At 49.3% G+C, this 27,776-nt stretch overlaps 1 protein-coding gene across 1 annotated transcript in view; it reads left to right on the top strand.

Moving 5' to 3' along the window:
- LOC147375033 (uncharacterized) overlaps positions 1–17,348 on the top strand; it is a 49,164-nt gene extending 31,816 nt beyond the window's left edge. Inside the window, exon 2 of the mRNA XM_086394260.1 lies at positions 16,833–17,348. Within this exon, the coding sequence (XP_086250386.1) occupies positions 16,833–16,864 (32 nt within the window). The 3' untranslated portion in view covers positions 16,865–17,348. The remainder of the gene's footprint in view (positions 1–16,832) is intronic.
- Positions 17,349–27,776: the final 10,428 nt, after the last annotated feature.

The following is a 27,776-nucleotide window of genomic DNA, read 5'->3' on the forward strand; positions in this document are numbered from 1 at the left end:
CTGAGGCTGTGTTATATGAGGTCAGAATCAAGGAATAATAATAGTATAGGAATAACATGTATTAAGTGGTTATTAGGTATCAGGCACAATGCTAATATATGCACTACAGAATTTCAATTTTCAAAACTATCCTCTATGAGGCAAGTCCTGTAATGAGCTGATTTTTTTTTACACAGGAGAGTAAACAAGATTAGATAACTTACTGAAGATCTCACGGCTAGATGTGGGGACCCGAACCCAGGCAGTTGATAGCCCTTGCACTTAACCACATAATCTCCTTAGCAGCAGTGATAATGTAGATGTTACATATCCTAAGAATGTGATGCAATGTGGACTGCAAACTGGTTTACAGAATACATCCTGTAAACAAAAGGGTCCAGAAAGCTTGAAGAGGAAGGGATAATAAAGACTTCTCCAGCAAAGGCCAGCACAAAGGAAAGGCATTGACTGGTTGACCTTCCAGTGGCTCCAGGTGGGTTGAGCAGGTCACAACCAGTTTGATTCGGCTTTATCCAGTCCTGGCCAACTCCACACATTCTGTGCTGGCCCCACCAGGTCTGGTTTGATTTAAGCCAGCTTGAATCAGTTAGGTCGAGTTGCAGCCAGTTGGGACCAGTCTGAACTGGATTGACCTAGTCTCAGTCTGTCTCTTGAGGCTGACTTCCCTTTCAGCATTAGGGTTCTGACTCCCTGTGGACGTTCTTCTCGTGGACTCCCTGGTTGGATGGCTTTGGTTGGGACACCAGTGAGAAAAAAAGTGTAGGTAAATTATTAACCTTGGAGAGGCTGCCCTGGGACTCTGGGGGGTCTCTAGCCGGAAGCCACAGCTGGCGAGCCCTGCCTTGGTCAGTTCTGCCAGGGATCCCCTCCTCAAACCCCTCCCCATCTATCCCTGTGGAATCCTCTCGCCACATGCTCCCTCCCACCCCCGTCCTTTTCTGTCCTACAAGTAGACTTTCCTTCAATTTTATTTATTTATTTTGGTTATGCTGAGTCTTCATTGCTTAGGATGGACTTTTCTCTGGTTGCAGTGAGCAGGGGCTACTCTCTAGCTGTGATGCACGGGCCTCTCATTGAGGTGGCTTCTCATGTTGCAGAGCACAGGCTCTAGGTGCATGGGCTTCAGGAGTTGCAGCTCACAGGCTCTGGAGTGCAGGCTCAGTATTTGTGAAGTACAGTTGTTTTGCGGCATGGGGAATCTTCCCCAGCCAGAGATTGAGCCCATGTCCCCTGCATTGGCAGGCAGATTCTTGTCCCTCCAGGGAAATCCCCATTTTTTTTAAAACTTGTGAACCTGGGGGATTTGAATGTGCCAACCTAGAGCTGTGCCTGGGCAGTGGGGCTGGTCTGGGATGACAGGGTGTTTGTGTGGTGGGGCTCCCCCATCATGGGAGACTTGGTGGGTGTTGCTCACCTCATCCCCAGACCCTGAAACAGATGTGACTTGCACTCCGACACTGGAAATTCAATTAAACATTGATGTGTATGGGGGCTGGGGGAGGAAGGTGGGCAGTGAGGGCAGGTGCCGGCTAATGGGATGCCACATTGCATTACCATCCTGCAGAAACCATGCCCCCTTTGGAGAATAACGCACGCCGAAAGGGATGAGCACCAAGCAGGCCTAGGGAAGAGGGCCTCCGTGTGGGCTGGACCCCTACCCTGGGCTTGCTGCTCCATTCCTAGCTGCACCGGGTGATGATGGAGCTGTGGGACTGACCAGACCCAGGAAGCATCAGAAATCCAGCACCAGCCGTGTCCTGGAGCTGATGGTTCCCCGGGATGGGCCACCTTCTCCTTCCCTGTTAGAGCCACACCTAAGGCTGTGAGTATTTGTTAGAGAGCAGGACTGCCACCTGGTAGGGAATTTATATTCTTAGAACTAGAAGAAACTTGTTGCGGTCACTTACCCACCGTCATGTGGAGGTTCGGTAGCAGCCCTGCATGCTTCTTCTGGAGACGTGTGATCCATTCAGTACAGGGCAGGGGAGCAGGGTAACGAGAAGCGGGGACTCCTGCCTCCAGGCCGGCCCATGTCCACCGTAATGTGCACCCCTCTGCCTGTGCGGAAGGCCAGCTCTGCTCTGGAGCACTGCTTCCACATTCTCCCAGGCCTAGCTCTCCCCCAACTCTTCTCTGACCCTGCCGCCTCCACCTGCCAAGAAGCAGGCCTTGCAGGGGCTCTGGGGACCGCAGAGGGTACTTCCAGTTCCTTCTGCGGGCCCCAGTTCTCCAGGTTCTTTGAGGAGGGACTGGGGCCATAAGAGAGGGGGATGATGCATCTATGAATGTTAATCAAGGGTGGGGGACTCAGTGGACTGTGTCAGGGGTCTACTCTGTCCTAAGGTTGACTGTGCCCAAGGGACCTAGTGTAGTGCCTGGCTGCTGACCATGTCTCGGGATGGACAGTGTCCTGGTTGGCCAACGATGCCCAGGAACCGGCTCTGTCCAGGGACCAGTGGTGACCATGGAGTAACTGAGCCCAAACGACTGCTCTCAGAGACCCTTTGAGGACCCCCTGTGTCTGGGGCTCATCCATGCCCAGCACTCTGCCTACCATGGCTGCCCGAGAGCTGACTGGACCTGGGGCTACCCTGCTCAGGGGCTGATTATGCCAGACACTGGGTATACAGAGCCTGACTGTGCCAGAGACTAGAGTGGCCCAGTGGCCAGTTCTACTCAGGACAGCTCCACCTGGCAAAGCAGCTGAGCCCAGGGCTGGAGGAGGCCCAAGAATGGGCTGTGCCTGGACCACTAAGACCAAGGTAGGAACCCAGCTGTGTTCAGAGACTGTGTTGGGGGCAGAGACTCTTCTACCTGGAAATGGAATCTTGTGCCCAGCACACAGGCCACCCAGCTACATGGCACCATGCCTGGGGTGAAGGTGTCTGGCAGCAGCTCTTCTTTTGGAGCAGGGTGAGGAGGAAGCCCCCACCCTCAATGTAGGCATCCTCAGGGGCCCTGTTTAGAGCCTGGTGAACAGAGAAGGAGAAAGAGTACTGAGCACCTCTGTGTGTCAGCACATGCACGGTTTTGGCAGTTTGGCATTTCGTCACTAGGACAACCCCAGGAAGCAGTAGCTATCATCCCTGTTTACAGATGGAAAAACTGAGGTGCATGGAGGTGAACATTCTTTCTGGTCTTTCTTCTCTTCTGCCCATAAGGCTCTGAGCTTCCCTTGCTCCTCATTGTGGGGAGAGGCTGGGGCCTCTCTCCATCTTACAGAAGAGGCGACTGAGGACGGATCAGAATCCAGACATCCAGTCTGCTGCTGGCAAGTTGAACCTGCTCATGCCAGCGGCCCGGATCCTCGAGCGGGAGCAGGGCACTTGGCAGGCCTGGTAGGAAGGGCTTCCTGCGGGTTGCATTCCTGGTTGCTGTCCTGGAGGCAGGCGGGCCCGGGTGCGGAGGCTGTCTGCCTCCTTACAAGCCCCCTTTCATGATGCTCAACAAGGCTCCCTCAGAGCCCGGACTCGGCTGTGCAAACACGCACATCTGGGCCGCTGGCTGCAGCGGGGCAGCGGAACTCTCCTGCAGCTGGCCAGCTGCTCCTGACCTTCTGGACAAAAGGAGCTTTGGCCCTGTGGGGGCTCCCTGGGGAACTTGGGGCTCTGGAGGGGACCGTCCCCACCCGGCCCTCTGCGGGGAGCAGTCGTCTCTGGCTGCTGCCTGTCATCTTCATCAGGCCTGGGACGCTGATGCTGACAGCATTTCCTGCCGGGGGCATGCCCTCCTCCTCTTTCCCGGGCCAACACCCAGCCAGAACAGGGGAAAGCAGAACAAAGACCGCAGGCAGAGAGGGACGCGAGCGGGCCAAGAAGTGTCCGAGCGGTCATCCCAGCCAAGACCCCCTCTTCCTAGAATTTATAATGTCGTGAAGGAAAAAGCCACAAATCAAGCAATCACACACACACAAATTGTGAAGAACAGCACACTCTTACCTAGTGCTTTTCAGATGCCAGGCACTATTTTTGGTGCTTTGCATATTTTAACTCGTTTCATCCTTATAATGACCCTAGGAGGGGGGATACTATTATTATTCCCACTTTACAGATTAGGTGGTTGAAGCACAGAGAGGTTAGGTGATTTGTCCAAGGCCACTCAGCTAGTAAGTGGCAGAGTCAGGATTTGAACTCAGGGGAGTGTGGGTTAACATTGATGCACCTTTACGAACACCATCAGGGTGGTACAGGGGGATTTGGTGGTACAGTGGGGAGAGGAGAAGTCATTGGGAAGGGAAATATGATTTCAACTTAGGGAGGATCACTTTGACTGCTGGGTGGAGGGCAGATGTGAACATCCAGACTAAAGGCTGTCTTAAGAGTATAGGTGAGAGATGATGGTGATACAGCCTGGATGAGGGCAGGGCAGGGGGTCTGGGGGGAAGAGCAGGGGGCCTGGGTTTGGGAGAGATGCAGCATCTAGAATGGTGAGAGCTGGCAGCTGGGTGGGGATGGGGGTGGATGGAGGACTCTACTCTGTGTTTAGGGAGTGGGCCAGCTGGGTCCCGGGTTCCCTTTTCACCTGCCTGGCAGGACCACTTTGGCTTTCCTGCCTCCCGGGAGGATGAGGCCTATTGTTGCTATGCTCCAGAGGCCAGAAGCACCCCTGAGGGTCTGGAGGGGAGAGCAGGTTCGTGGTCCAGCAGAAGAAGCCTCGATTTGGCAGCAAACATGGATTTGAATCCTGACTCCTCCTCTGACAACCTGAGAGATGTTGGGTGCTTGACTTATATCTCAGCACCTTAATTTCTTCTGAAATTGGGGAAAGGATGCTTCCCTTGCAAGGCCTGTGTAAGACCGGATGTGAAAGTGAGGGGCAAGGGAAAGGGCTGAGTTGCCACTCTTTGCTGCTGTTTAAGTAGCATCCTTTGAGGCTCATTCTGCCAGATGCCTGGAGGACTCTGGAGGCCTAAATACTTGTCTCTAAGATGCTGCGTGATGCTGGACGTGTCTTCTGCCCTGGGCTTTGGCGTCCTGCTCTGGACCATGCACCACCCTGTGGGAGACAGAGAAGCCAGGACTGCCCTCAGTTTAGTACTCGGAATGGAGCTGGGCAGACAGGACATCTCTCGTTCACCCCAGGTTGTGCTCTTGTTTAACAGACATTTTGGGGGGTGCTTATTTATTCATCTATGACTTACGAGATCTTAGTTCTCCAACCAGAGATTAAACCTGGGCCTGTGTCAGTGAAAACCCATGCCTTAACCACTGGACCGCCATGGAATTCCCTCATTTAACAAACTTTTAGCTGAGCCTCTCCTAAGTACCAGACCCTGTCCAAGGAGGGGAGATATTGTGATGAAACTAGATCTGCAAAATCCTGGCTTTCCAAAACTCCTTTATAGTAGGGGACGTAAATAGTATCAAGTCAAAAAAAATCAAAAAAGAAGTTTACATTAATGAGATGAGCTACATAGAGGGGATAAAGGATAGGGAGAGGGGTTCCTTTAAATGGGGTGGCCAGGGGCAGTCAGGGGAGAGGCCCCGAAGAGGTTCTGGGGGAGCAGAGGCCTGGTGGATGAGGAGCAACCTGCCTGGAGATGTGAGGATGAGCTGGCTGTGTGACTAGCAGAGGCCTGGGGAAGTAAGAGAGAACCAGCTCACATCGGGCTTTACAGGCTCTTAAGGAGTGTGAACTTTCCTCCAAGAGCCATGGGAAGCCTTTGAAAGGATTAAAGCCAGGGCATGACATAATCTGATGCACTGGTTTAAAAGGTTACTCGAGTTCCCTTGCAGAGAATGGATTGCATGGAGGAAAGGATCCTGCCCGCCTGTCCATCTCGGCTCTGAATCCTGCCCCGGCGCTGCCCCCTCCTTAAGGGGTCCTCCCCGACTCTCCCTACCCCTCCTCCACCCCACGGCTCCAGCGGTCCTGGGGGTGGGGTGGGGGCGGGGAGCACCAGGGCCCCCAAGGCTGAGTCCTGGCTGCCTGACCCCTGGGGCAGGCTGGGCTGGAGGCTGCAGGCGGGGACCCATGTGTAGGGACAGTGGGCGTGGGCACGGCTACCCTGCCTGCTTCCACCCACTGCATGGGGCAGGCCCCCTACCCCCACCCCGCATGGGGCTTTTGAATTAAAAAGTCTTAAGTTTTTCTTTTAAATGGCAGCTCTGTGTACTGTACATGGTAATTAATACATTAGCATTTATGCAAAATACCATCACAGCCGGGCTGGTATGTCAGCTGCCTTCCTGAGCTGCAAAAATGTGAGCGCCCCGAGGTACCTCAGACAGGCCCCCGCCCCTAGCAGACAGCTCCCTTGACCTGGCGTTCACTAAGCATGTCTGCCTGTGTGTTTCTGTAGGTGCCGGCTCATGTGTGTGTGCGCTGCTTCCTGTGAAGGTCTATAGATTTGCATGTATCCTCGTGTGTGTGTGCACACACACGTGCTTCTGTGTTGACATGAAGGCACCTGAGTGGTACGTGAGGGCACCCCTGTGTCTGTGTGTGCCCGTGATGACTTGGGAGTGAGTGACTAAGAGTGAGATTTTATATGCATGCCTCTCTGAATATGTGTGTGTACGTCTTTGTGTGCCCAGGGACATATCTGCTGGTCTGTGTATTTGTGACTAGGTATGTGTGAATGTAAGTGTGTGTCTGCGCATGTCTGTGTGTGCACCTGGATATACTCAGTGTGTGTCTGTGCGTCTGCGTGGGTTATGTGCACAAATGCATGTGTGCATGGATGTGTATGTTTGTGTTCATCTGTGTATATTAGTTGGCACATGTGTATGAGTATTCGTGTGTATCAGGCACGCCTTTGGAGTCTGCTGTTTGTGTCTGTTCATCTGTGTGTCAGTAGGGCTGTGTGTGTCTCTGTTTGGATATACCCATGTGCATTTCTGTACATGTTGAAGTCTGTGTGTGTATATGTGTATATGAGATGCTTGCTAGAGTGGTTCCTAATTGAAGTTGTGATGCAGTGGAAAGAACAGCCCCCTGGGAATAGTGGCATCTGAGTTCAAGCCCTGGCTGCACCGCTTGCCCGTTCTGTGACCTTGGGAGAGTCGCTTGGCCTTTCCACGCCTCATTTTCCTCACCTATAAACCGGGGCTGATGGTCTGACCCTGCGCAGAATGACAGTAACGGACATGCACTGGGCGCTTCATGCCCTCCGTCAAGGAGCCACGGTGCAGTGGGGAGACGAGCCCATACCTGGGCGGTGACACTGAGGCCATGAGGGTGATGGCGCAGAGTGCTGGGCCGAAACTCATCTAGCCCTGAGCAGGAGATGGGGTGGGCTGGGGGCAGGGAAGGCTTCTGGGAGGAGGCCGTTGTTGAGCAGGGTCTTAGAGGATGAGAAGGGATGAGTCAGATGAAGAAGCAGAGAAGAGCAAGCCAGGCTGAGGGAGCACAGGCATGGACTTGTCTGGCCCCTTTGGGGTGGCTTGAGACAGGGAGAAAGTTGCAGGAGTGGGGGATGTGTAGCTGGTGGAGACCACCCAGTGCATGGGGGAGCCTGTGAAGAAGACCTTTAGGAATCAGAGTCTGGGTCTAGCTTCTGCGGGGAGGCGGTGACGGCAGGTGAGGGGTAATCCAGAGACAGTGACCCTGAGTGAGGCAATGGGGAGGAAGGGGAGAGAAGGGGACACAAGGCGTTGCTGAGTCAAAATCAATACCACGCAGAAGTTGATTAGATAAGAACAGAGACTGTCGTAGGCAGAGCTAAAGAGCAGGTGCAAACACCCAGCAGCAAGAGAGAAAGTGGTGTCTGGGAAGAATTATAAAAGGCTTAGGGAGGTGGGAGAATGCAGGAGAGAGAGAGAAAGAGCGCAGGCCCCCTGCAGGGGCCTGGAGGTGGGTTAGTAGGCGGAATGTTTAGGGGAGACAGTTGGGAGGAGGCACTGACCGTAGGGGATTGCCAGGTCAGTTTGGTGTTTTAGGAAACCTTTCCTTTCCCCTTCTTGCCCTGTCCAAAGCTTGCCCAGGGGGTCCTCGGTTCTCTGATCTACAGATCAGATGGGGCTGATGATCTGGGCCATTGCCATACAGTTGTGAAGTCAATTAAAGCTGGCCCTGGTGATATATCCCTGCCCTCTAGGAACGTCTGACAGCACATCATAGGGGCTGATTAAGTATTTGGTGAATAAGTGGTCTGTACTCTTGCCTGGAAAATCCCATGGACGGAGGAGCCTGGTAGGCTGCAGTCCATGGGGTCGCTAAGAGTTGGACATGACTTCATTTTCACTTTTCACTTTCATGCATTGGAGAAGGAAATGGAAGCCCACTCCAGTGTTCTTGCCTAAAGAATCCCAGGGACGGGGGAGCCTGGTGGGCTGCCGTCTATGGGGTCTCACAGAGTCGGACACGACTGAAGCAACTTGGAGGAGGAGGAGGGGTAATCTGGGAAGACTTCCCAGATGAGGTGACCACCAAGCTGGATCCTAGAGCTGGAGTGGAAATTAGCCAGGTGAGAGGGGAGGGAGATGCATGGTCCAGGCAGGGGTGGGAGCGGGGAACGTGTGACAGCGCAGAGGGCTGGGATGATTGTAAGTCATTCAGTGAAGCCTGGAGACGGGTGTGGGTTGGAGTGGGATAGAGACCTGCATTATCAGCCTAAGGAGCAGAGATTCCACCTGACCCGCACCCCACCCCCTGCCCCGCACTCTACCCCCTGCCCCGTCCCTGGCAATGTGAAGTTTTGTAAATTTTATAAATGTGGTTCTGGGTATGGGGTATTGGATCCTGACTGAGGGAAGGCAGAGTTAAGGACACAGAGGCAAGCGAAGGGGTCTTCTGTGTCTTAGTTTGGGGTAATGACCATGCTGCTAGACCTCTTGGATTTCTTTTAAAGAATAGGGCACCAAGCTGTTTTGTTTGATTTTGGTTTTTGGGGGGCTGCCCCCCATGGCTTGTGGGATCTCAGATCCCCTGACCAAGGATTGAATCCAGGGCCACGATAGTGAAAGCGCCAAGTACTAACCACTGGACCAGCAGGAAATTCCTACCAAGCTTTTTTCAATGAAGGCATGCATAGGACAACAGCAGGAGACCCCACCCCACACCCTCCCACTGTCCAGCCCTGTGACCTTGGCTTGGCCAAGTCAGTTAGCTTCTCAGGGTTTTAGGTGGTTCTTGGGAAACGAGACCGTAGGAGGTGAAGCAGTAGAAAGGGAGGGATGTGGGGAAGGGCTTGGTTTCCCTCATCTCTCGCTAGGAGGGTCCCATCAGGGCACAGGAGGGCCGGGAGACGGGAAGAGCTCTCTCCTTCCCCCTGCCCCCACTGGACTGGAGCAAGGTGAGGACGAGGACAAGGCGAGCTCATGTATTTTCATGCCATAGCCTCGACACTCAGCCCCACAGTCCCAGCTCATGGGCTGGGAGGCTGCTCTGGGGTGGGCCGACCCGACCCGCAAGCAGACACTCCGCTATTGTTCAAAATGGAATTGGTCCCAGGAAGCTTGGAGCCTGCGAAAACCGCTATGAATTTTGCAAAACAGCTCTGAGGCGGTAAAGCATGTCAGAAGAATCAAATGCGGAAATCCCTATTTAGAAACTCCACTCTGGACAGGCATGACGTGCCCTGAGAAGATGGGGTGCAGGGGCTCCAGGGCTCCAAATCTCCCCTGTAGCCTTGGAGGGTGCCTAGCCCACAGCAGAGGGGAGACAGCCCCGCAGCCCCCGCCCCTGCCCCGACCCCAGCTTCTTCTGGGTTTGCCTGGCTTGGGGTTGAGCCCTTCATAAGGCACTTCCCTCTCCCATTCTTTCTTAATGTACCTATACTTTTTTTTTTTCTTTTGAAGCCAGCTTTATCATTTTGTAAAAAAGGATACATATGCTCATTGCAAAAAATTCAGACAATATGGAAAAGTTCAAAGAAAAATGTAAAAATCACCTCAGATTTCACCATCCAGAGATAACCACATAACATTTTGGTGAGCGTCCTTCCAGACTTCTCTCTGTGCATAAATATACACAAATAGACTCCACGTATGCGATTCTACCCTGAGCGAGATCAGACGACACATGCTGTTCTGTCACCTGTTTCTTTTTTTCCTCCACTCAGCAATATGTCATGGACATCCTCATGTCAATACATATAGATCCACCTCAAGTTCTGAATGCTTGTATTATACGTTTGAATATACCTCACTTACCCAGTCCCCAGCTGATGGCGATAGATGTGTTTCCAATTGTTTTGCTCTTGTAAACATCCCTGCAATGATGGTCTGCGTGCCTATCTTTGTGCATTCATTCATTCATGCCACAGATGTTAATCAAGGGTGTTCTACATGCCAGGCCAGTGCCGGGCTGGGAATAGGAATGGGGACTAAAACTACATGGTTGGTCCTTGTTTTTGCAGAGTTTATGATGTAGTGAGGAGACAGGACAACCAGCCCCTGCCAGCAGGGAAGACAGCGATTTTTTGCGATGAGCTTATGTCTTAAGCATTTACAGAAATAACTATCCAATTAGCACATGATATGCAGTACAGAGTACACAGAGTACGAAGGAAAAGAGAGAGTCAGACAGGAGAAGGTAACTTAGACTCGGGAGTCAGGGAGGGCTTCTCTGAGGAGGTGACTCTCAGGTTGAAAGATGAGTGGACAGGGGACAGAGGAAGAGAAAATGATGGGTGGGTGTGGAGGGGAACAGCAAGAGGACTTCACTTAAAGGGAGCTGTATTTTCAATGAGTAACATACGGAAAATTCCCAAAAATGGGATTGCTGGGTCAAAGGGTAAGTGGAGCTTGCATTTCATCACATATTGTAAATTGCTTTCCGCAAAGGTGTTGCTTTTTACAGTCTCATAAAGGGTACGTGGAAGGGGTTGTCGGGAGAGTCCGTGAAAGTCAGTGCAAGAAGGCAGCGAGGGCTAGGTGGGTGCATACAGGAAGCGAGCTGGTTGCTGCTGTTGCCATTATTTTTATAATGATCTTTGCCAATCTAATCGGTGAAAAATGATATCTCATCTTTGTTTTTAACCAACGTGTCTTTTTTTTCCTGATTCTGCAGGAAATTGAGTCCCTGGGGGGAAATGAACTATCTTTCTTTCTTAGCCACCTTTGTCAGAACCTTCCTGTGCCCTGGGAGAGGCAGGAAATGTTCAGGGTCCTTGGCCTGCGGTCCCATCCTCCCAGTAATGCCCCCGGGACTTAGAAATGATTCCAAATCCCTCGTGGCTCTGGGTCTCCTGAGGCAGGTGGAGGGCGGTTTGACACCCGGGCAGGATGGGAGTGATGCCCTTGGGGAGGGTCAGGCAGAGAGGTAGGGGCGCTGCAGCCAGAGTCCACATGCCATTAGGAGTGCTTGGAGATCCCAGGTGTTGCTGGAGGATATTAATGCAGCTAGATGAATATTAACAGAGTGGCTATTAATATTAATGACAATAATAAACAAGTGTGAGGATTATTTTTAAAGAGGGCTGCTGCTCCAGCTGTTGCCTCCGTTCATTAAGAAGCTTCTGAGGTCCTCAGCCCTCCTCTCCCCAGGCCTCATGCAGGACTCAATGGATCCTAGCGACCTTTTCCCTGGGCTGGGACTGAGCCAGAAGGGCCTTTCCAACACTTTGGACTGAACGAGAATCAATGCAGGAAATTCCGAGTTTCCGTCCAAGGCGCTCTGGGCCAGTGAGCGGATGGGGGTCAAGGAAGGGACGAATTGGCTTGTGTGCGGGCAGTCAGCTGCCAAGACGCCGCTTCTGACCCTCTCAGGCGTAAGGCCCCGGTGTCTTCATCCCCAGAGGAGCATGGGCAGGGGGCTTGCAAGGGGCCCATTTCTTGCAGAGGTGGCTGGAGGAATTACCCTGCTAAAGTGGTCATGAATTATAGAAGAAGAAGGGGGAGGAAGGCCCAGAATATCATATGTGTAAATAAACCGGAGTGGCTGCCAGACATAAAAGCCAGCCACCAAGCTCTTGGACCCACAGCGCCCCTTCTCCCACGACCCGCTCGTGCCAAGTACCACAGTGAGTCGCTTACCACCTCCTTCTTCAAAGGATTTGTTAATAAGTCAATGACGGAACATCTAAAGGGGAAAAATATTTCTCTTTATAGTTGCAGATAATTGTCCCAGGAAAAAAAAAAACAACAAACCTTTAATTACAACTCACATGGAGAAAGCTTGATTTGTGGGCAGAGCCCAAATGCTGAGGAGCTGGATGTAAAATATTTGTAATATTTAGGGAACCTAGAGTTTTACATAAAAGTAAACAGCATTGCCTGAAGGCACAATTTCCAGCAACACAATAAAATGTGCAGTGAATTTATGGCGGCCATCCATTAGCTCTTACCAAGGCAACGTCGCCCCTATCTGTCGTCCATCATTATAATAGAGGGTTAATGCACCGAATTTACATAAAAAAGTCATATTGTCTGCATGAATTATTTACACTCGAAGCTGTTTTTACAGCTTGGTTTCAAGCTGGATTCTGGGAGAGATTCTGCCAGTAAATTACTCTGTGGAGACCTGGTTCTATAACTACACACGGAGCCGGCAATGAAAAGAAAGGAAAATGGGCCGGCCCTGGCGGGTCGTTGGCGCTGACGCCTCCCTGGTGGGGGCTGGAGGCAGCGGTGTGGGCTTGGGAGGCTGTGGGACTTTGCTGCTGCAGATAAACCTCTGTGTCTGGGCCCGTGGCTTCGTGGTTGCTGCTTATGCATGTGGTCAAGAGTAGTTTGGGTCCGTTGGAAAAGCAGTGATCCTCCAGAGGTGTCCAAGGGCTCTTGGTGGCTGAAGTTAGGTTTCTTTTAGAGATCAGGGTCCCGGAGAGGGAGAGGAGCTGCTGTGTTGGTTGGAGCGGGGGCCTAGCTCCGCAGTGTGAGGGAGACCCAACGTCCCCATTGTACAGATGGGAAGACTGAGCTCCCAAGAGGCACCTACTTGAGAAGCAGGAAGCCTATTCATCCCAGGTGGGCCTGGGGAATGTGGGATGTGCACACACTTCAGATATGGGGGGAGAGTGGGGCTGGGATGGGGCATCCTTGGAGGACATACACAGAGTCCCCAAGATGCCATCTCAGCCCTATGTTTTCTAGGAAGTTTAGTGAATCAAAGGCAGTTTTTGTGGTTGGGCCAGGGATGAGCCGTTGTGTGGCACTGGGTCCTTAAACTCTCTTCACTTTAGGGTTTGGGGGACTGGGGGGAGCTGCTCATACTTCCAGGTGATGTGGAGGTTGGGGAGCTGATCACACAGTGGAAACACACCTGGATTTTAAATTCAAAGCCAGCTGTGTGGCCTTGGGCAAGGCTTTTAGCTTCTGGGAGCTCAGTTTCCTCATCTGTAAAATGGGGTTTTTAACTCCAGCTCTCCCAGCCTGTACCACATGCCCCCTCACGGGCAAATGGCAAGAGGCTCAAATGGAATAATGCGCCGCCCTGGGAGGTGTGTGACGTGTCACCAGCAAGGCCACCGCAGACAGAGGTCAGCAGAGGGAAACCTTGAGGTTAGGGGGACTGATAAAGGGACTTGGAGAGTGAAAGACAGACAGATGGGGAGAGGCGGCCAGACAGCCAGACACAGATAAAAAACAAATCCCAGAGACAGAGAGACAGGTAGAGACAAAGAACAAACACACAGAAACAAAGAGAAAGGGATGGAGCAGAGGGAAGAGTCGAAGGTCCCAGGGAGAAGGAATCAGGCAAACTCAGGCTAAGACTCGGACATCCTAGAACCCTGAGGGTGTTACTATGGCTGGTGAAGAGGTTGGCAGGGTGGGGTCTGCACTGGGGCCACTTCTTGCCTGGACCCCCTTTCTCCCTCCAGCCCAAGTGGCTGGGCTTCTCTGGCCTGCAGACTCCTGCCCCGCCTCTCTCTGCTTTTCTTTAGCACCAGGAAGCCTGGGCCGGATGCCGGCCCCTTCCTCCCCCATCCCCCACACCTGGGACAGGCATGTGCTTGTCGCTGCTGCTCTCTGGGTCTCCCGCCCTCCCGGAGCAGGCACAGCGGGTCCCAGGGGCCTGGAGACAACAAATGACTCCCTGCTGACGGGTTGCTGGCTGCCTCCTGCCTGCCAGCCCTTTCCGCTGCACACGGCAGATAATCATGTAAGGCAAGGGAACCCCTCCTGCCCGTGGTCGTGTGATTTAAACCTGAACTTTGCTTTGCTTTCATCCTCCGGAGAAGCGAGATTTAGATTATAAATTTCTCTGTCTTCTTGGGAGCGTGCATACACATGTGCGTACATACACACATACACACATGCCACAGACTCCCTATGTGTGAATTCTTACACACAAACGTGTCCTCCTCAGTTGCAAACCACATGTCTACACATTCACGTAGGATGCATCTGTGTGCACACACCTGCCATCCAGGGAACTTGCGGCTGCTGGTCAGGGCAGGAAGAAGATGCTGAAACAGCTGGGAAGGGTAGGGTGGGTGGGGGAGGGCGAAGTGAACAAGCAACACCGAAATTGTCAGAAGCTCTCCAAACCTCACCCCACCGGGTTGCCTATAAGAAGGGAATGGGGGTTTGCGTTTTTGTGTGAATATGTGTGTACAAGTCTGTGTGCTTATGTGTGGGTGTTCCCAAGTGTGGGTACCTTTGTGGGTGCCACTGGCCTCAGGCAAGCTGGTGCCTCCCAGCATCACTTCTCTCTGGCCACTGAGGGTTCTGCCAGTTCTGACTTTTGCCTCCCTGGGTGACCTCGAGGGTGCGTGACCCTGAGGCTTGAGTAAACCGGGCGCGTGCGTGCGTGCGTGCGTGTGTGTGTGTGTGTGTGACAGTGTGTTTGGGGAAAGATCTGAGAGTGTGTTTTACTTAATAGAAGAATTAGTGAGGGTGAGGACCTGATCACTTAAAACTGTGCCCTTCCTGTTTCCTGCTCCTTCTCTGCTTTAAAATTCTCCATCGCAGCCATCACTATTTTTTAAAAAAAAATTTATATATTTATTTGGCTCCGCTGGATCTTAGTTGTGGCATGTGGGGTCTAGTTCTGTGACCAGGGGTCAAAGCTGGGCCTCCTGCATTGGGAATGCGGAATCCTAGCCACTGGACCCCCAGGGAAGTCTCAACACCCATCACTATTGAACACATTAGATTTATTTAGTTTCTAATTTCTCTCTCCCCTGCCAGAATATAAACTCTAAGAGGGTAAGAAATTTTAGCTCTTTTGTTCACGTTAGTATCCCCACTATTAGGACCATCTCTGTCTCACTGTGTATTCAATAAATATTTGTTGAATGAATGAACCCATGAATAACCTCATCATCTCTTTCCAAGAGTTCTCTTAAGTGTCACTTTCTTTCCCCCTCTATGTTAATCATAGAGCACCATCTGTGGCCCAGTGAGAGCTGACATCACCAAGGTGCAGATAAAGGATGGCAAGGGAGGAGAGAGGGGAAGTTCCTTTTTAAGGGAAAGTTGCTTATCTTTCCAGGAGCAGTTTTGACAGGGTTCTGAGAATGAATAATAGATTTCAGGGTATCAAAAAGGGAGGTGGAGCAGACCAGGTAAAGACAGTTGTTTTGGAGAAGAGTTGGAGGGGGGCGGGGAAAAACATATTAGCTGGAAGAGGCATTGGGGTCCCTAAATCATTCTCAGTGACATGATGACATTCATCAACCTTCCTGTCAAGTGACCCAGGCCCATGGTATGTGGTAACTTAAGTAGGTTTTCAGGTATTTGTAACAGGGAGTATCTCACTAAATGAGGGAATTAATGGAGAATTGTCTAGGTCTGAGCTTTCCAACACAGGAGGCATTGGCCAAGCACGTGTGGCTATTGAGCATGTAAGTGTGACTTTCTTTTTTTAAATTGTATTGAACTATAGTTGATTTACAATATTGTGTTAATTTCTACTGTCCAGCAAAGTGATTCATGCATATATGTATATATATATGTATATACTTTTCCATTCTGGTTATCACAGGATATTGAGCATAGTTCCCCGTGCTCTACAGCGGAACCTTGCTGTGTGTTCATCCTCTATGTAACAGTTTATATCTGCTAATCGCAAACTCCCAGTCCATCCCACCTCACCGCCCTCGACACCACAAGTCTGTTCTGTTTGTGAGTCTGCTTCTGTTCTGTAGATAAGTTCACTTGCGACATGTTTATATTTTTGATGTGGACCATTTAAAAGATCTTTATTGATTTTGTTACAATATTGCTTCTGTTGTTTTATGTTTTGGTTTTTTGCCTGCAAGGCATGTTGGATCTCAGCTTCCCTGACCAGGCATCCAACCCGCACCCCGTGCGTTAGAAGATGAAGTCAGTCTCCTCATAGGCAAAATAGAGATACTTTAAATTTCATTCCAGGATTGAAAGGATTAGGCTGCTATTATCACTGTTATTATTTTAGGTGTATAAGCAAAACTGCACAGATCCAGGAAGGGAAGAATGTCCTAACAGAAATTCACATGAAAAAGAGCCAGAGTTTTGGCTGATCTCACAATCTGTGACACTCAGGAAACAAGGCAGTGACCCTTGGAGCCAACGTGGGTTCAGCAGACCAGGCACGTCTTTCAGATTCTCGCCAGCTTACTGACTGGAGGCTGAAGGAAGTGAGCTAGCATGTGGTGGACTGGAATCTATTTACTGAGCACCTACTTCTACTGGATGTCTCACATGGTCTTCTTTTTTTTTTTAATCGTATTTATTTTTGGCTGCCCCGAGTCTTCATTGCTGTGCACAGGCTTTTTCAAGTTGTGGCGAGCAGGAGCTCCTCTCTAGTTGTGGTGCTCAGGCTCCTCACTGTTGTGGTGTGCGGGCTTCAGTAGTCATGGTGTTACTTGTGGCATGTGGAATCTTCCCAGATCAGGGATCGAACTCACGCCCCCTGCATTGGCAGGCAGATTCTTAACCACTGGACCACCGGGGAAGTCCCATCACATGCATCATGTTGATCTTCAGAAGCTTGTGCACTAGATGTGACCATTCTTTATTTTGCAGATGAGAAACTGAGTCTCCAGGGAGTTAAGTGACTCACCCAAGACCCGCGGAGCTGGGATTCACGCCTGGATCTGCCTGGCCCTTTCTGCTGTATCACGTGGCTCTCCCAGACACTGGACAGGATCTCTTATGACTCTTGACGACACAATGGATGGTGTGAGGGCACAGAAGGGGCGCCCATCTGAAGGACAACCATGGGATGTTCTTATAAGTGGGAACAGGTCAGTCTGTAAAGGTCTTTAGAGGCTGCTGTGGGGCTCTGCCTGCTCCCCAGTTCTGACCAGTATATGCCAAGGACCAGAAGAAGATGCAGAGCGTGCAGGCCTTTAACAGTAGGAGGTAGGAAGGACAGAGAAAAAGGACAGAGAAAAGCTCAGATAGCAGGATCAGGGTCTAGAGAGATGTCAACAGACTGGAGTGAAGAGGTGAACTTAGCAGGATGAAATGTCATGGGGATAAATGCTGGGGCCCATCTTGCTGACAGGAAAAAAAATTGTAGAGAGGAATAGCAGTTTATGAGAAAGGGATTTAGGAGTTCAGGGGTCAGTAGGTTCCGTATGAGTCAGTGGGCTACATTAATAGAGGTATGGGGTTTGAGTCAGGGGAGGTGACCACCAGTCTGATCCAGCCTGCTCTTTGTCTTGGGGCAGTCTCTCTTGGGTATATCTGAAGGTCATGTGCTGGTATCTGCTTTTTCAGCTCTTCTCTTTTTTTTGAGGGGGTAGGGATAGAACCCTTCTGGAGTTCAATCCTTGGAATCCAGAGCAGCCCTCTAGAACGACACCTTTGAAAGTGGAAAAGAAGCTGCAGATTTTCTGAACACTTTATGAACAGCAAGTCCTGGGTCTGATCTTTATGCCAAACCTCCCTCGTTTGGCGAGAGGAAAGTTCTAGTCCCTGAATATTGTGGAACAGGGAGGGGTCCAGGTTTCCTTGGCTACTGGCCAGGTGTGTCCACTGCTTTTCCAGCTGCCTGCCTTCCTCCGCTCTTGGAGCCCTGAGCCCAGTGGTCAGCGGTTTGCCGGAGCCTGGTGGGGCTGGTTCCTCCCATGCTGGAGGCGGGCAGGAACGAGAACCTTGTGGTTGCTCATGTCAGGGCTGGATCCCTGCTCAAGCTGGAGTGTCACCTGCCAAGCTGAATTCGGCACAGGAAGCGCCTGGCGGGGAGATGTACTGTTTAGAGGTTCTGTTCCACTCTGAAATGCACTTCTTCTGGCAGCTGCAGTGAAGTGAAGCTGTTGCACTTCCTTCTCTCTTGCCAGAATCACAGCCACTTTTTCCTGAGAAAGAAACAGGGCTGCAGACAGTTTGACTCATTAAATACTTCTTTTCCTCTTAAATCTGATTTTGTAATTTTCTTTTTTTTTGCATGAATGGAAAATCCAAACGACTGATATTGAAATAAACAAGGCATTTGTGATGGGAGGGTTAAAGCAGATTGCTGGGGGTGGGGAAAGGGGGTTGGAGATGCCTCACGTTTCTGCACACAGGCTGCTCATAGCCTGTTGAGGAGGGGAGTGAGAGAGTGTTCATGTTCTGCCCTCCTCCCAGCCCAGAGGAGCCTTTTTCTCCTGGTGTCTTGGGGATTCGCTGAGAAAGGCCGTGGGGAAGGGAACTCTCATTTATCAAGAACCTACTAAGTGCTAGGCCTGTAATATGGGTAATGTCATTCAATCCTCATAGCAACCTTAGGGGATACGGGGACCCATTCTGTAGATAAGGAAAGTTGAGGCTCAGAGGGATTAAGGTGAACCAGCCAGGGATACACAGGGATTTGAACCTCCATCTGTCTGACGTCAAATGCCATGCTCTTCTTGCTCCTCCTTGTTACTCTGAGCAGTTGTATATTGAGCTGGGGGATGTAAAAGGAAGAAGAGGAGGAGAAGAAGAAAGGTGAGAAGTCATCGACCACTGAGGAATGGGCATCCTACCTGGCGAGACAGAACAAGATGCTGACTGATGAGAGTGAGCCAAGCCCTAGTTGCTGGGTTTTGGCAAATATGGATGGTTTAGGGAAGGGTGTGGAGTGTGAATGGGTTTGGGTTTGGCTTGAAAACCAAGATGGGCTTCCTGGAGATGGAGGGCCTGGAAGTTGAATGGAGGTGAGGGAATGACCTTGCTGCGTAAGCAAAGGTAGAAAGAAAGGGCTGAGTCTGGCTTGGGTGTGGGGACGTAAGTCCGGGTGGGGTAGTGATGACTGTGTGAAGAATCTAAGTGTTGGAGACTTCCCTGGTGGTGGTCCAGTGCCCAAGACTTCATGCTCCCAATGCGGGAGGCCTGGGTTTGATCCCTGGTCAGGGTATTAGATCCCACCTGTTACTGCTAAAATGATCCTACAAGCTGCAAATAAGACTTGGCACAGTCAAATGAATAAATAAAATATTTTTAAAAAAAGGAATGTCTGTGTTGGAGTTGGGGTAGAGGGGTGATCAGGTTGAAGAGTGTATTGCAAAGAAACAGCCCTGGGCTGGGAGGCAGGTGCCCACTTCTTGTCCTGGCTCTGCTACTGGTTTGCTGTGTGGTCTTAGGCAAATCCCCTTCTCTTTCTGGGCCTTAAATTTTCTGTCTGAAAAATGGTGAAATTGGACTGGAGGATCCCCAAAGACCCTTGCAGGGTCCCATAAAGAGAGAAGCTGACTGTAGAATCCAGAAAGCCTTGACTATCAAGACTTGGCATTAGAATTATGAAATGTTAGTGTTTACAAGAGCCCCCTGCTGCTGCTGCTGAGTCCCTCAGTCGTGTCCAACTCTTTGTGACCCTGTGGACTGTAGCCCACCAGGCTCCTCTGTCCATGGGGATTCTGCAGTCAAGAATACTGCAGTGGGTTGCCATAGCCTTCTCCAGGGGATCTTCCTAAACCAGGGATCAAGCCCAGGTCTCCCACATTGCAGGCGGATTCTTTTACTGTCTGAGCCACCAGGGGAGCAAAAGGGCCCCTGGGAATCATCAACCAAACCATGTTACTTTATGTCTTAGAGGGTGAGAAGGAGTTCATGAGGTAAAGGAAGGCAAAATGGGGGAAATGAGGGCATTCCAGGCGGGGGAGGAGGTGGGTAGAGGATGAGCGAAGGCGGGGATGGAAGCTAGAGACAGGTGTGCAGGGGGCACCACGCTCTTTGGTGCTGTGCAGAATAAAGGCCAACTTGGGGTGGAGGTAGCGGTCTGAGGTCAAATAGGAGAAGGAAATGCAGCTAGACCTGGGAGAATCAAGGGACTTTGGTCCCATCCTCTGGGTAATGGGGAGCCACTGAAGAGATGGGAGGGACATGCTCAGATGGGCAATTTTGAAACATCACTTTGGCATCTGTCAATGATGGATTTGGCCAGGGCTGGGAGTGGGTCCAGGCCAGGGGGTAAGGGTGAAAGACCAGTGAGGAGACTGGTGTGTCAGCTCAGTGATATGGTGTTGGTCTGAGCCAGGAGAGCGGAGTGGGTGTGATGCGTAAGTGTCTGTTTCACACGAGCTGGGGAGTGGAGTGGAGAGGACTTGCTGATTGACTGAATGCAGGGACTGAGAAAGAGGGAGAGTCAGAGACTCCAGGTTTCCAGCTTGGTGATATTCATCGGGACAGGAAACACTGGAGGAGGGATAGCCTTTTGGGAAAGGTGATGGGTTCAGTTTGAGATTTGGTGAGTCTGAGGCATCAGTGGAACATACGTGGAATGAAGTTTTGATTGATTCATTCATTGCTCGGCATTGCCTATGTGCCAGGCACAGCTGGATGCAGCCTTCTTGGTGCTGTCAGTCGAGCGGGGCATTCAGAAAGTCCCTCCTTATGCTCAACCACGATCTGCTGAGCTTTTACCAGCTGGTCTTCTTCTGTACTTCAGGACCTCTCAGGAGTCTACCCTCCTTCAGAGATTCGAGATCAGTGACCTTGGCTCCCTGCATTGCTTCTGGTTCAGGGAACATGGAGCTGCTGCGAGAATGTGGACTTTAGAAAATTGGGAAGAAACGGATTTCAGCCTGAGTACTTTTTATAGAGTCTCATCTGTTAAGTGGGTTTCATAAAACCTCTCTTCCGGGTGGAGGTGTGCTAGGATATATTTCTATTGTCTTTTTTTAAACAAATTTCTTGATCGGAGTGTAGTTGCTTTACAATGTTGTGTTAGTTTCTACTGATACAGAAAAGTGAAGAAGTTGTATGTACACTTATATACTGTCTTGGATTTCCTTCCCACTTAGGTCACCATGGTCTTCCCTGGTGGCTCAAACAGTAAAGAATCTGTCTGCAATGCAGGAGACCTGGGTTTGACCCCTGGGTTGGGAAGACCCCTGGAGAAGAAAGTGGCACCCCACCTGAGTACTCTTGCCTGGAGCCTTCCATGGACAGAGGAGTCTCGCAGGGCCCGGTTCACGGGGTTGCAAAGAGTCAGACACAATTAAGTGACTAACACTTTGACTTTGGGTCACCGTAGGAGAAGGCAATGGCACCCCACTCCAGTAGTCTTGCCTGGAAAATACCATGGGCAGTGGAGCCTGGTAGGCTGCAGTCCATGGGGTCGCTAAGAGTCGGACATGACTGAGTGACTTCACTTTCACTTTTCACTTTCATGCATTGGAGAAGGAAATGGCAACCCACTCCAGTGTTCTTGCCTGCAGAATCCCAGGGATGGGGGAGCCTGGTGGGCTGCCGTCTATGGGGTCGCAGAGTCGGACACGACTGAGGTGACTTAGCAGCAGAGCCTTAGTAGAGTTTCCTGTGCTATCCAGTAGGTTCTCATTAATTACCTATTGTATACATAGTATCAATAATGTGTATATGTCAATCCCACCTATTGGCTTATAGAACCAGTTGAGGACATCTCTTCCCAATTCTGTGTTCAGTTCCACTGGGAGCTCAATGTTGACCATGGTGGGAATATTCACACCACAGAAATTGGCAGATACTATTCAATGCAAGTCAGTATCAGTATCAGTTCAGTTGCTCAGTTGTGTCCGACTCTGAGACCCCACGGACTGCAGCACGCCAGGCTTCCCTGAGCTTGCTCAAACTCCTGGAGCTTGCTCAAACTCATGTCCATCGAGTCGGTGATCCCATCCAACCATCTCATCCTCTATCGTCCCCTCCTCCTGCCTTCAATCTTTCCCAGCATCATGGTCTTTTCCAGTGAGTCAGTTCTTTGCATCAAGTAGCCAAAGTATTGGAGCTTCAGCTTCAGCATCAGTCCTTCCAATGAATATTCAGGACTGATTTCCTTTAGGATTGACTGGTTAGATCTCCTTGCAGTCCAAGGGACTCTCAAGAGTCTTCTCCAACACCACAGTTCAAAAGCATCAATTCTTCTGTGTTCAGCTTTCTTTATGGTGTCAATGCAAGTCAGGGCTCTTTTATTCTTCCAGATTGCTAGTTGGTAAATATTTAACCAGCATACCACTGCTCACAGAGTTACATTAGGATGATGGATGTTGAGCCCCTGATACACAGCCCCGACGTGTGCATACATGCTCAGCACACAGTAGGTGTCATAAGTGTGACTATCTTCTCCTTTGACATTTCCCTTGCTTGGGAAAGACTATTGTTTCCTTTGCTCAGAATAGCAACTCCCCTTCAGCCAGGGCCTTCTCCTCTTTTCAGACAAGGTGGTTCTGATGGAAGCTGCCATCTTCTCTTGCTCCCTGGGACTTCACAGAGGGGTGGAGTCCAAAGGATGAGGAGTTTAGAGTCTTATGAATCTAGGTTTGGATCTTGGCTCTGCCTCCTGCTAGCTGTATAATAACCCTGAGCAAGTTATTTAATTGCCCTGAGCCTCAATTAAGTCACCTGTAAACTGAGGATGGACATGCCTCCCTCATTAAGTTGTTGTGAGGATGAAATGAGGTAATGAGTGTGTGGGTGTGCAAGGACCTGGCACAGAGGCAGCAGTTTCAGTGGGAGCTTGACCGATGCTCGTCTCCTTCCCTGAAGAGTCCAGTGTGGATATGGGCTCCCCCTCTGACCATGGGAGGTGAGGGAAGGGAGGAATGGGGTCGCATCCTTGGGAAAGGTGTTTTCTGGTGGAACATGTAGGCCGGGAGAGGCTGTGGGCTGTAGGACCTTCCAAATGTATTCCGAGTGCAGTGGAGGGGAACTCCCCGGGGCCGTAGTTCACGCTTCCAGGGCCCTCACCTGCAGATCTGCAGATAAACTCCTATCATCAGCTCGGCTCATGGGTTTCTGGGGCGGCTGTGGCAGCCTGGGCTGCCCTGATTTACCACCCTGGCCCCAAGCAGATTAAATCACCCAGAGTCATTTGAATTTTACCCGGTCTTGTCACACAAATCTTGGAAACTGCTGTCTGGCAAGAAACTTTCTCTGTACTTCTTGGAGGAAGTCTAAGAGCTCTAGAAATTGAGGTGAATGGGAAAAGGGAGGTGGTGCCAGGGGATTTCTGCATCTTCAGGTCAGATTTGAATTGGGGAGTGGAGGAGGGAATGTGGAGAGTGTGTGTGTGTGCATATGTGTGTTTATATGTGAAAGAGAGTGAGAGTGAGAGCAAGAGAGAACTTGCTCTAGAAACCTCTGGAGGCAAGTCACTTAACCTGTCCGAGTGTCAGAGGATTGTTGTGAGGGTCAAAAGGGTTCGTGTTTATAAAATGTTTTGTAGGCTTTAATGAGTTCTATCATTTCTAACTGGGAAAATGGACAAATGACTATAAATTACATATGGCTTGGTTACCAGGTATTGAGCAGAGAGTAAGAGCCCTGGAAGCTAAAAGGAAGGAGCCCATGATCAGAGTCCTGGGGCTTGACCTGGGTCTTAAAGGAGGCTTAAGTCCCAGGAAAGTGAAATGGAAGGAGTTGTAGCACTAAGATTGTCAGCATCCCATCCATCTTCACAGTGTATGTGACTCTGGAGAAGTGTCTTGGTTGGTTTAGCCAGTCAAGATAATCCACTCTCTTCCCAACCTTGGCACACTGGTTGATTGTAAAGCAATTAATACACATATCCCTCTGGTCATAGTGATTGGTTTAGAGTGGCCCAATGAGACAGAAGCTCAGAACATTTGTTAGATGGCTGGGAAAATACACCTGCTCTCTGGATTCAAATGAGGAAGAATAAAATCCTAGTTCCTGGTAGGCATGTGGTGACTAGGAACATGATGTGAGATTCCTGTCAACATACAGAGGTGGGAAGAGCCTGGAAAATCACAGAAAAGTGGCATTCCAGCCTTGATCAAACTGTACCTGAAGCCTGTTCAGTTAGGTTGCTAAATAAATTTGCCTTTAAAACCAGTTTGGATTTCATTTTTGTATTTCTTGCAAATAAAAGATAGAGAGGCTGTTCGGGGGATCTGAGCTGGGAGTGAGAACCTGCTTGGTATTAGGGAGCTGTTAATGAGGAGAACATTTCAGCTGAAGTAGAGGGTGGGTAGTGGGTGTGTGATGGGCAGGGGCAGCAGGAATCTATAGGAAATAAGGCTGGAAAGAAGTTTGGGGTTGCTTAAAAGAAGGACTTAGATGCAAACATAAGAACTTGGACTTGAGTCTGTTGGGGGGTGTGTGTGTGTGTGTGCTGAGTTGCTTCAGTCATGTCCAACTCCTTGTGACCCAATGCACCATAGCCTGCAAGGCTCCTCTGTCTATGGGATTCTCCAGGTGAGAAGACTGAAGTGGGTTGCCATGCCCTCCTCCAGGGGATCTTCCTGACTCAGGGATCAAACCTGTATCTCTTACATCTACCTGTATAGGCAGGTGGGTTCTTTACCACTAGCATCACCCGGGAAGCCTGATTCTGTCGGCAGTGGGGAATAATTGGAGATTTGCAAGCAGTGGGGGGAAGGGGGCAAGTGGTAGAATGGCGTGATCACAATGGTATTTTGAGAAGGTCAGCATACGATTGGGTTATAGGTTGGATGGAAAGAGAATTTGGAGACTGAGACTTGAAAAAATATTATCATTTGTTGATATTGCACGTAGTGTATATATTAGCTCACTTCATCCTTATAAAAACCATCTTAATTTCAAAGATCTTGAGTAGTAACATGACTAGGTCATATGCTCATAAATGATAGTCAGGACTTGAACACGGGTCATCTGACTTCAAACCCTGAATCCCTATTCTTGGCGTTTGTGATGCCACAGGTGACAGGTTAATATGGGCCAGGCCAGGGTAGAGGTCACAGGGCTGAAAAGGATGGAACGAGAGATGCTAGGCTGCTGAAACCTTAGGTATATTCTTGTTAGAGACAGGAACTGAATCAGGATAGCTCTTGTTATCAATATTTTTAAAAATATTTTTCCTAAAGTGCTAGACATTGGAACTAGACAAGAAGATAAAAGTTTAAATATTGAGGGAGGAGAGAAAAATAGTCATAGTTTGCAGATAAGAGATTATTTGTCTGGAAAATCTAAGACAATTTCCTGAAAACAGTTAGAAAAAATAAAGAATTTAGTAAAAGGACCTGTAAGAAAACAATATATACAGGAATTATTAATAGCTTTTCTGTTTATAAAATGAAAGGCCTCATCCACAGTGTTGAGAAGAAAACAGCAACACAAAATAGCTGGAAATGAGCTTTACAAGAAACATATAGAGTTTACATGAAGAAAATCAGAAAACTTTTCTAAGGGTTACAAAAGGGGCTTTAATAAATATGACATACACCTACTTCTTGTGTGAAAAGATTTAATTCTTTAGATATGTCAGTTCTCCTCAAGTGGCGATACAATCTTAAGATAATCCAAACAAGACTCCAACAGAATTCTTTTCTTTTTCAGTTTGACAAAAATAATTATAAAACTAATGTGGAAGAATAAAAGCTGAAAATTGTCAGGAAAGTTCTGAAAAAGAATGATGAATACTTAGCCTATCAGGTATTAAAATATTTTTATAAAGGACAATAATGAAAATTCTTACATGAGAACAGACAGATCAGTGGGACAGAATAGAGATCCAACAGGATCCAGAAATGATCCAAATTTTTAAGGGAATTTTTTATCTGCTAAAATGGCATTTCAATTGAGTTGGGGAAATATGGGCTATTTTATAAATGGAGTTGGAATAATGGGCTAGTAATTTGAAACAAAATCTAGTTTTCTACCTATGCAAATAAGATCAAGCCATGAAGACCATGAAGACGTAAATATAAATGCATATTTTGGTCATTAAGGTGGGGAAGGTCATCTAAGCATGACATGATATCCAGAAAACAGAAAGAAAAGATTGATAAATTTGGATATATGAAAATTTAACTTTAATTGCCTGAGAGATGATTAAAAGGAAAGTGGGAGAAGAAAAGGCAGGGGGAAACATATATATTAGGCAAAAGTTTAATCTGATCTCAAATGTACAAAGAACTCTTACAACTCACTAAGAGATAACTATCTTATTAGAAAAATGGGCAAAGGACAGGAACAGGCAATTCACAAAGAAAATACTTGTAAATGATGGAAAACCATAAAAGATACTCATTTACTCCCACTAGTAATGGAAGCAATGCCAAGAAAGATGAATGTCATTTTCCTTTTGATTTGGCCAAACATTAAAACCCAGGGCTGCAAGGGTGTGGGCAGACAGATGCTTGGGTACTATTGTTGGGAAGTCACTGTCCTGAGTTTTCTGAAGGGCAGAGTGGCAAACGTAGAAATAGCCTACCCTTATTGCAGTCATCTCATCTGCAGGATTTTATTCTAAGGAAAGCATCGCAAAAAGGAGTGAAAAGACAGGCACACAGCGTTGTTTTGTGAGAGTAAAATCTTGATAACATTCTAAACCATCAATAGAGACCCAGCTCAAGAAAGTATGATACATACATGCAATGGAATACTATGAAGTAATTAAAATAATTTTGCAAAGCTCTATTTATTGACATAGAAAGATGTCTATGACATATTGTTGAGAGAGAAAAGCAGGTGTCAGCGAGAACAGTATGTATAATACAATTCCTCGTCTATAAAATTATATACATAGATCTCTGTGCGTATATATGCATAGAGATATGTCTGAAAGCCTGTTCACCAAAATGCTAGGGGTAGTTATATCTGGGAGGTAGGACTTTGAGTGGTTTTTTAACTTTCTTTTTCATACTTTAAAGTATTGGTGTTATTTTTTTTTTTAATAATGAGGCTATAACATGCTTTTCAATCAGAATAAATAATCAAGCTATTTTCATTTTGAAAATTAGGTAAGTATTAAACAGGAAGAATCAGCATGTGGTGATTTCATGACTGTGGGTAGGGAGTCAAGATAGAAACCAAAAATCTGGGGAAGACTAACGGGGTGGAAAGCCCAAGGCAGAAGCTGATTCTAGAGGAAGGAGGAGGAGCTGGGTTTGCAGAAATGTGGCTTGTGGCAGTGATTGGCAGGGAGCAGGGCTGCCTCTTAGGACACTCATCACAGAGGCACAGATGGGGGGTGGGTCTCTTCCCCAAGGACAAAGTCACGGACGAGGTCTCTCAGGGAAGGGGTGCATCAGCAGGAGAGGGCCAAACACTGGGCCCTGGAACCTGGCCACAGTGATGAGATGGGGAGAAGAAACAGGATGAGTCAGGAGGGCGAGGGGCTACCAGGGGCGTAGAGTGCCTCAGAATTCCATGGGGATGGGGGTGACTTTCCAGAGAAAGGTCAACCATATCTAATGCTGCAAAAGCACTGACATCAAAGAGAGGCCACAGGGCTTGACAGATAGGAGTTTGTTGGTGCCCTTGGAGAGAGCTGTTTGATGGGGTTGAGGCTGCATGTGGTGTGTGTGGAGTGGGAGAGAGTTTGTGATGGGAGAAAGGAGGGTAATAGCTTGGGGGAGCAGATTTGAGCCAAGGGACGGGGCCTTGGTCAGGGATGGCAATCACGTGTCCTACCCTGCTGGATCCCCAGCACTGGCAGGCATCTCTGATCAGTCTGTCGAGCCCAGGTTAAGCCTCAGCATCTTTGTCCCTAGCGGCCAGGGAGCCACTAGAAATCAACTGACTTGGCTGGTGGGATGAACCTATTTTCCATGCCTGGGCTTGAACACATACTTG

The sequence above is a fragment of the Bos grunniens genome, chromosome 3 (genome assembly GCF_055505025.1).
Source record: "Bos grunniens cultivar Pamir isolate PY7600 chromosome 3, Bosgru_T2T1.0, whole genome shotgun sequence".
In the NCBI taxonomy this organism is placed as follows: Eukaryota; Metazoa; Chordata; class Mammalia; order Artiodactyla; family Bovidae; genus Bos; species Bos grunniens.